Raw genomic sequence first — 9,701 nt, 5'->3', positions numbered from 1 at the left:
AAAAAAAATGGTATTTCGATAAATGAACAAACAAAACAGAAATAAACTCATAGATACAGAGAACAAATGGATGGTTGCCAGGTGGGAGGTGGGGCTGGGAGGATGGGTGAAAAATGTGAAGGGATTAAGAAGTACAAATTGGCAGTTCTATAAATTGCAGCATAGGAAATATAGTCAATAGTATTGTAATAACTATGTATGGTGTCAGATGGGTACTAGACTTATTGGGGTGATCACTTCATAAGGTATATAAATGTCTAATCACTCTGTTATACACTTGAAACTAATATAATGTTGTATGTCAACTATAATTGGATAATAAAATTATTTCTAAAGAGAGAGTATTTTGACATGATAGTTGACCTATGATGGAAAGATATATCAAGTGGTGTGAAGTAAGGGTCAGTCTGTTCCACAATCCAAATATTAGGGATCAGATTGTGACACCTGGAGGAAAGGCAGTAAGAAGTGGCACCATGTGCGCCTGAGATGCAGAGACTCAGGCCCCACCCTCAGGTGTAAGAATCCAGCCCTCCCCCTTCTTCCTTTTCTCTCTGCTTTTTCCTCTCTCTCTCCCCGTCGCTTCTCTCCTCCGCCTCCCCTCTCACAAATGAAAACAACAGGCACAATATTGGGCTTCTAAGTGATCATCGTTGAGGTCGTACCAAAAATCATCCCCCCAAAGCAAAAGGCAGAACAAAATGCAAACAAGCTCAACTAACCTGTATCCACAACGTCTTGCTATGAACTATAGAACAACTTTCCTTTCTGAGAGATTCTAAATTTGTAGCATTAGGATACTTGTAAAGATAGCATACAGTAGGTGACCAATAAACATTATTTGCTGTTTACAGATGTAAGCACAGGTTCTTTGAGGACTTAACTATCCACTATGCACTTTACACCCACTCAGCACTTTGCACTCACCCTCCCACTTAATCTTCTCAACAACCCTATGAAATAATCATTGCTGTCTCCATCTTTCAGATAAGAAAACTGAGACTCAGAGTGTTAACAGACTTTGCTCAAGGTCACACTGATAGCAAATGTCAGAGTCTCTGATTCTCAAGCTAGTATCTTAGCCTCCTTGGGGCTCATACCACTTTACAGTTAATGCAAGCTTGGTGCTCCACTTCTTACCTACAAGCACCCTTCCTTACCATCTATGACTGCCAGATATCCATAGCCTGGTTTTGGGCTTTAACCTCAGGTTCTGCCTGTTCTGCCTTTGTGACTCTCAGCAATATTGAGTCATCATATAGTTGAAGAAAGATGACTTCAAAAAACAAAAACAAAAACACTTCTCTCTGACTCTTTCATTTTCTGTCTTTATGTCTGTGCTTTTCAAACAACCTCAGCCCTAGATGTTTTGTCAAAGGTGGCTGTAGAGTAGGTGCTTACAATATCTGTCAAAACTTAGAGTTCCTAATTTCTCTAAGCCCTCCAGCCTGTCAGTCTACCCTTTGGACAGGGTTATGAGCAGACACCTTCTAAGATGTTTGGCTTAATTTGGGGGAAAGTAGAATAGTGAGGGAAAGCTAAAAAATATTTCCTCTATTTCTTTTTATTGAAGGAGAAGTATGGAGAAGGCAATTGAATACTATTTGTTGTGAAGACATAGGTATAACAATTGGTCAGACTAAAATCTTGCTAATTTTGTCCTGATTGTACTATAACCCACTATCCTACTCACCTAATTCCAGTGGGCTTACTCCACTCCACTGCACTTCCTAATGATAATTTATAATTTAATCAAAGTGGTTGTTGGCAGTGAGGTCTACTCAAGAAGTCATCATGGTGACTAAATTTACCTGACATAACAGCATTGCCTATGAAAACTTAATGCCACCTTTCAGAGTCAGCGACCCAGGTATAGATCAATGGCATAGCATCCTTGCTTTTGACCTGAGATTTCTCAGCAATTGGTGAATCACACTGTTAGAAGTACCTGCTTCTTGCTTAATGGTGTAGCCAAATCTTTTAATAATCTGTGTAACCCTGCTATTCAAAACATGAGTAAGTTTACACACATTATTAAAGTACAGTATGGCATCTTCTCTGCCACCAAATTCCTGTCATGGAATCCTAATTTAAGGAAGAAAAAATGAATTAAAAAATTATTAAATGGAAGCATGGTCCAAGAAAAGCCAGTTGGTACTCAGTATAGATGAAGCAAATGCTATTTCCCAGCCCTTACCCAGAAGAACATGCCTGCTATACTGGAACAAAATATAAGGCACCTTTGTGACAAGTGGAATATTAGGCATAGAATCTTTTAGGAGCCTTGGTCAGTCCTCTGTTTCTCTTCTCATCATCAGCTGGTAGGATGCAGACCAATCTAACCAAAATAAGTGGATCATAAAATGTACTTTTATACTCTAGTGTATAATGTGGTTTTTTTTCCCCTTCCATAGATTGTTTCTTAGCAAGTAATGGGGATGTACAGAAAATCCCCTTCAACTGTGTCTGACTAAGCCTCTTGGTTTCAGATATTAACTTAAAAATTGTGTGCCTGGGGAGTCCAGGGACATACAATTGAGATCAATACCACTTTACCAAGTGACCCCAAACACCAGTCATTTTTGTTGTTTTTACTTGTTTTCAGCCATGAAAATAACACTTCAGATACTTAATTTCTTGACTGGTCTGGCTAGTTTTTTTTGCTGTTTGTCCTGTTTCCTTTGGTGACATGTGGCAGATGAGATCTTGCTTTTTTAAACAAGGAAAACCTTCCACCAGCCGGCGGGACCCGGGATCGTACCTGTGTCCTATTGTCTTTGGTAAGGCAGAAGGGGTCGGCTGGTGGAAGCAGTGGGCTTTGGAGTCACATAGCACTGGATTCAGGTCCCACTTTCTTCACTGTCTGACCTTGGGGACGGTAACATCTCTGGACCTCAGTTTTCTCCTCTGTCCAAGAAAATAACTCCTACTTGGCAGTGTGACAAGTAAGATTTGCATGAGTTGATGTTAACCTGTAACTGCCATTCTTCTTTCTTCATCTGATTGTTATTTCTTTCTTAAGTCTATTAAGTCGTCTTATTATTATTAGAAAGGATCACGTGCTTTAAGAAAAACTTCTTTGCATGACAGTTTTCAACTGGTGTGCCCCGAGCTTGCCATCATTCTACTCCTACAACTTGGTGTGCCAAGTTCGGACCTGAAACAGCCTTCTCTCCTGCTCCAGGACTCACCTCTGTTCCCTCCGCTTCAGCTCGGAGTGGGAGCCAGGCGGGGCGCGTCAGAAGTGAGCCCCCTAATGGCCAGTCCGAACTCGATCTCACCCACTGCTGGCCAGTATAAGGAGCACAGAGGTCCTCATTTCCAAAAACCATTTTCAGCAAATAATGAAACATTTGACTGAAGTTTAGTTTCTAAGCAAAGTGGAAATTGTGAAGATACATTTATTTTATTTAACAAATTTAGGTTATAATTGCAGTTGTACTCAATTTTCCAAACAAAGAAATAAATTTAGTGAAGTTCTGGAGTAGAGAGTACAGTTCATAACTGTAGGTGTTGGGGGCACCAACCCCCCACAGAGTTGAAATTTTGTAAACTTTCAACTCCCCAAAACTTAACTACTAGAAGCCTGCTATTGACTGGAAGCCTTACCAATGACATAAACAGTTGATTAACACATGTTTTGCATTTTATATGCATTGTATACTGGATTCTTACAATAAAGTAAGCTAGAGAAAAGAAAATATAAGACAATCATAAGGAAGAAAAAATACATTTACAGAATTTATTGAAAAAAAATCCACACGTAAGTGAACCGGCGCAGTTCAAACCCATGTTGTTCAAGGGTCAACCATGTAATATTTCTGATACAACTGTAAAATATCACAATATAGGATCTTTTGCTTTACATTTGATTTTCTCAGAATCATCACAGGCGAGTCAAATATGGTAGGGTTTGGTCAATTTTCCCAGCAGCCTCTTTTAGTCTCTTGCTTTTGTAGTCACTCTCTTTGGGACCATCTTTCATATTATCTATGGTGATTTTTTTTCTTTCTTCACGTGTTACCTCTGATAGATCCTAATGTGCCAATGGCTTCTTATGTGATTGGAAATGATCACCAACATCACTTAAATGGACTTCATGAAATCTCACCTCTTTCTCAAGATTTTCCATCGACTTTATAATCTGTTTGCCTTGTATCTGCCTTATATTGTCCAATATTTACAATATTCTATAAACAGAGAGATAGTGACCAAAGATATAGGTCTAATAACAACAGTACTAATTGGCTAGGAATGTTTGAGTAGGAACTAATTTTATAATTAGGGTTCGGGGGTGGTTTATAATGACTTTTGATTCTCTACACACTTGGGAGGATTCAGAGAGTCAATATCTGAATATGGAGGCTGCTCCTATATTTAACATGTATTTATTGATTGAATGGTGTCCAGATCTTTGCTTCAGTGTCTAGCTTTGCAAAATGGGGATCATGACATTCAAATAAACAAGGATATAGATTTGTCTAATATGATCCAATGTAAACTGGATTAAAACTCATTGGAGTACTAGTATAATAGGAAGGAAGGAAGGAAGGAAGAAGGAAAAAGGAAAAAGGAAAAAGGAAAAAAAAAGGAAGAAAGAGAAACACTGCTCTCTCTAAAAGAACTTTCTACAGTGATGGAAATGTCCAAAATTATAATCATTAGCTACAGCTGGTATGAAACACTTGAATGCGACTAGTGCAACTGAGGAACTGGATTTTGAATTTTAATTCACTTAAAATTAAATTCAAATATGCATATAGCTCATGGCTTCCATATTGGACAGCACAGCTCACATCTCGATGAGATTGCTTCCATAATCCTGTCTCCTGAAAATGGAGAAACGTTGTCAAAATTCCCACCAGGACCAAAGTAGTATCCATGCAGCTAAGAGTTTCTTCAAATAGCAGTCTTCACGTAGTCATTCATCTGGCCCCTCTGAATAACCGAGAGAAACCTCATGGCTCACCAAAACAGCCAACTCTTTCATAAAAGGTGCTAGCAGGGCTTTTCATTTTCTGCTGCTTCTCCACCACTGCCTAGTAATAAAAGATGACTCTTTCTGACCAACTCAGTGCTGTGCTTTTTGTGCCTGACTAAAACCAACTCCATGGATAGGTAAATACCCCAGAAAACACCAGCCCTGCGGTGGCCTGGAGCTAGGGGGAATTTAGCTCAGGGTAAAGATATGTTACAAATTAAATGTTGCAGTTGGTATGTAAAGCTGCAATAAATAGAAACTGAGTTACATCAAGGACGGAATTAAACCTTAAGTTTAAACTCCACAGCACTGTAATTAAAACTTAGCCTGTAGCAAATCATTCACTTGAGATTAAAGTAGTGTGGGGGAAGCAGAGGTTTGGGTTTACCTTGCTTTCCACAATTTATAAGTCTGAGCTACCAAAAGCTAACAGCCCTGCCTCCATATCCAGCTCCCAATTAAAAACACAGTTTGAAAACCTTTAGGAGGCCTGAGGGGCCCCTTTAACAGAAGTCTGCCCCTTCCCTCCCTGCCTAAGTCTATGAACAAATTAAAAAATACTACCTGGTCCCCTGATGGTCTTCTGAGCTGACACGGTGTTTTCATTAATACATCATTAGAGTAATGACATTGTGCTGGTGTCTTGCTTTCAAAACAGCCTGTACCTCAACTATTATGAATACAGGCTTGGGGCCTCTGAACACTTTGTTCTTGGGAAATATTATTCAGGTCATATAAAGGGGGAAAATAAGGAAGAGAAACCGTAATTAATAACTTTTTAAATGTATATTCTTTTTATCCTAATCTAGGATGTTCAGGTTTGCTCGGTGTTTTATTTGTTAGTTTTGTGAAGTAGATGTGGGGTTGGCTTAACCACAGCACTCAATCCTACAGCCAGCAGGCATTTCCATTCTCCAAAAACACCCTAAAATAGGTTTCTCTCAAGTTGGAAGTACGTCATTTTGTGTAAAAGCAGTCTGAGGATACAAAGTTGAAACTGTGGTATTTTTATTTTCTAGACTGTGAACTGTTACCTCATAGACAATAATGGATTTATTCTGGTGTCTGAAGACTACACACAGGTGAGTGAGAAATTTCTACCAACTCAAAGTAAGGCACTCATTACATGTTTGGGTCAAGGAAAACAAATGATGGTGTTAAAACTTCTAGACAATGATCTATATTTAAGAGGTAATAGCAGGAGATTATAAAACCTTATTTCCATCCTTCTAAGAATGTCTCAGCCTACTTCTCAGCAGGCCCCAAAGTGGTGGGAGAGGGGATACAGAGCCCAGGGTCTGCTCTCTCACTCATAAAATATTCAATTTATAGAACTCTTTGCCTCAAGGGTAGAGGTGCCTTAAAGAGCTTGGGCAATTTTAAGGAGTTTTCCTCCTTTTGATATTTTATCTTCATATATATATAATTTATATATACACACAGACACAGATATACATACACACACACACACACACACACACACATATATATATATATGTGTATATATAAATTGGGATATATATAGATATATATATATATATATCCCAATGTAATTATTTTTTATGGCTTTCTTTCTGGTTTTTACTTTTTAAAAATGTCAGTTATCTAAGTTTAAGGATTAATTTGGGCTCTCAACATTGAGGGATAAGGATCCAGAGGTAGACAAAGAATGTTCTTCATTTGATTGAGCCACGTGGGGGCAAGAGGGAAAGAAATGGGGAAAAAAAAAAAAAAGCTATGGGGCTGAGCATAGAAGTAAGTATGCAGTGTATTTAGAAATCAAAATAAGATTTAAAATCAATAGCAGTGCAATAGGGAAACACAGGTTTCCCTTTTAAAACCTTGCATTACAACTATTTTGCAATAAGAAATTAAATTAACCTATTAAAAGAGCAAAACAGGCATGGTTAGTAGTGTTGTGTAATATAGAGGTGAAGGCAGAGGGTTTCTTGTGTAAGCTCTCTTCTTTAACTAGTTTTGAGATCTTATGTGCATCACTTAACCTGTCTGGGCCATCAGGCGAGCTCTAAAAGGAGGATCGTTGACTACATAAGGCTTCTTCTGACTCTGATATTTGAGGATGCTCACATTTTATAATGAAGTCTTATTTACATCATTTGAAATTCTCTAGTAGTCAACAGTACAATCGACCCATTAATGCTTAATAAATAAATTAGTTAATTGTCCTTAAGTGTGGCTCCTCAGGGTCGGAGCTTAATGATTGTTAAGCACTGGCCCCAGTGCTTTTAACTTGTAGAATTAATTGTCTCTCTTATCCATGAGATTGTTGTGGGATTTTTAAATGCACCTTAGATGAGAGAGAAAACATACTGTTGAGACTCAGACTGCCCACACCCCATCTCTTAGGTGCTGAACATCACTGGACATTGGAGTTAATGGACATTATTTAGGAGGAGTAAGCCCATGAAACAAGACCAGTCTCTGAGAGAGCAGGGAAGTCCATAGGCCTAGGGTAATATGCCCATTTGGCTGAGAGGAAAAATACTGAGATATTCAGGGGATGGTGAGAGAGGGAAACTAGACTTTTGGTGGCAAACACGCTATAGTAAATGTAAATATTAAATTATAATCTTGTATACCTGAAACATGTAATGTTATTAACCCATGTTACCGCAATAGAAAACAAGTAGAAGAATTCGTTGATGGACAATAACCCAAATTAATCACCTGTGAGAGGGAACTCTGTCCTCCTGCTATAATCGTGAAGGGCTGAGATAGGAACTTGGTCCTAGGGGAGGAAGGACGTGCTGGGTGTCTTTCAGTGATGAGCCCTGGACTAGCCAACAACATGAACCACTGAAGTAGCGACTCTGACAAAGCCATGGCCACTGCATATGGGCTCTGAGAAACAGGCCTGCAGTGTTGCCCAGCCTGCTCTGCCAGGGCCTGTTCGAGGTTATCTGGTTTCCTGTACCCTAGTTCGGATAATTCTCCATCTAATTACCAGCTCCACTGACACATATGAAATAGTAAATGTCCTTCTCGCCTCTAGCGGCAGCTCATGCTTGCAGAATTTAGTTTCCAGGTGTCCCTGGAGTGAAAAAGGCAATGCTCAATATTCAGTCAGTGAAATATTTCCTTCTTCCACCTCTCTTTCTTGTCTTTTTGGCAGTCTGTATAGGCCTTTCTGCCTGATGAGTCCGAGGAACCTGATTGAAATCACTCAGTTGTCATGGAATCGGGATTTAGTTACTATAAAGCCTACAGAATGTATTAATCAGGCTCTTAGAGTATTGCCCTCTACCCACCCATACATAAGCTGTAAATCCTCAGAGCAGTCGCAGTAGACATAGGGGTTCTCTACTGGTCTGCACCAACCCATTCCAGGGTGTTGGCAGAGGACAGCTGTTGCCCTAAGCTCAGTTCTGCTGTACTGCACGCCCCCGCCCCCATCAGACCCTGGTATTACTGGTTCCAGCAATCTGGAGGGATGCACGAGGATGTTAATCCTTCGATCCACCCTTCAGAGTCTGCAACCTCGACCAGCCCCATGAAGCAAATTTGCAAAAGCATCAGCCTGGTGATGGGGAAGGACTACTCGACCTCAAATGCCCTGAAGACAGCCCGGAGTAGGGGTAGGCCACTGAAATCTGATCGACCGTGCTGTGTCCTCAAGGGGCTGGACTGTCTTATTCCTTCTCAATGTACAAAATAAGAATGTTCTTCAGAAAGGGATTTTGAGAAAGGACATATTCTCAACTGTAGGAAATTTATAGGGCCGATGAAGAGGATTGCTATATTTCCCTAAACAGGTCATTCAGGAATTATAAACAATTCTTTTTATTACTGCTTAGGAAGTCCTTTTCACGGCCTGTTTTTTATCTGTATGAAGTAGTGTTTTAATCACAAAGGATTGAGTGCAGATTAATGCTTACTCCATCCAAGGGTAATGGTGTGGTGTGTGTGTGTGTGTGTGTGCGTGTGCACACGTGCTCGCGCAGGCGCATGTGTGCATTTGTTTTAATTCCGGCACTTGGCATGTGTTATGTGATGTGAACCCCCTCTCCACTGCTCCGCCTCTGCCGTGCATTGTGGAACAATCACATCTGCTTACTAGGTTGCTCTGTAATCCCATGACTTCTCATGACTATTAGGCACTTTTCCACTTTCGTGTAACAGCAGTCCTAAAAACCTGCCTTTGCCCCTATCGGCTCCAGAACAGACTGTGTCCATTTTTCTTTCTTCTCTGGTGTTTGGGCTTGTTATTCATCTCCACTTCCTCATGAGTCTTCTTTTCTTCCTCACAGACTGGAGACTTTTTTGGTGAGGTCGAGGGAGCTGTGATGAACAAATTGTTAACAATGGGCTCCTTTAAAAGGTAAGGATTTTATGGTCCTCTGCGCCCTCCGAGAAAGTTTGCCTAAATAAAATAAAACAAACCAAGGTCAAATAAAGCAAGCCCAGACTTGACCCCATGGCTGGTTTGTACTTGTGTTGTGCTCCAGAAGATCTCACTGAAATTTGATTCCTCTTGCATGAGTGTTAAGAGTCTTAGAACCACAGCTCACAATGAGTTTCCTGCTCACCCAGCATAGAGTTTATTGGAGGCCAATATTGAAGTTGGAGCCTGCACTGGGACACAGTTAATGTCAGTCTCAAACGAGTGACTGCAGAAGAGCAGGAAACACGTTTTCACCTGGTCAGCGGGAGGAGTGTATTTTGTCTCACATTGACAAACCAGGGACGCTTGCTTGAAATC

The 9,701-nt window shown here is 40.1% G+C and overlaps 1 protein-coding gene across 1 annotated transcript in view; it reads left to right on the top strand.

Moving 5' to 3' along the window:
- LOC105299866 (voltage-dependent calcium channel subunit alpha-2/delta-3) overlaps positions 1–9,701 on the top strand; it is a gene marked incomplete at its 5' end in the record, with an annotated part of 177,260 nt that overhangs the window by 91,420 nt on the left and 76,139 nt on the right. Inside the window, 2 exons of the mRNA XM_023537645.1 lie at positions 6,001–6,063; positions 9,250–9,320. Of these exons, the coding sequence (XP_023393413.1) occupies positions 6,001–6,063; positions 9,250–9,320 (134 nt within the window). The remainder of the gene's footprint in view (positions 1–6,000; positions 6,064–9,249; positions 9,321–9,701) is intronic.

The sequence above is a fragment of the Pteropus vampyrus genome, unplaced genomic scaffold (genome assembly GCF_000151845.1).
Source record: "Pteropus vampyrus isolate Shadow unplaced genomic scaffold, Pvam_2.0 Scaffold195, whole genome shotgun sequence".
Classification (NCBI taxonomy): Eukaryota; Metazoa; Chordata; class Mammalia; order Chiroptera; family Pteropodidae; genus Pteropus; species Pteropus vampyrus.
The sequence above is the reverse complement of the archived record's forward strand: the minus strand, read 5'-3'. Positions and strand labels throughout refer to the sequence as shown.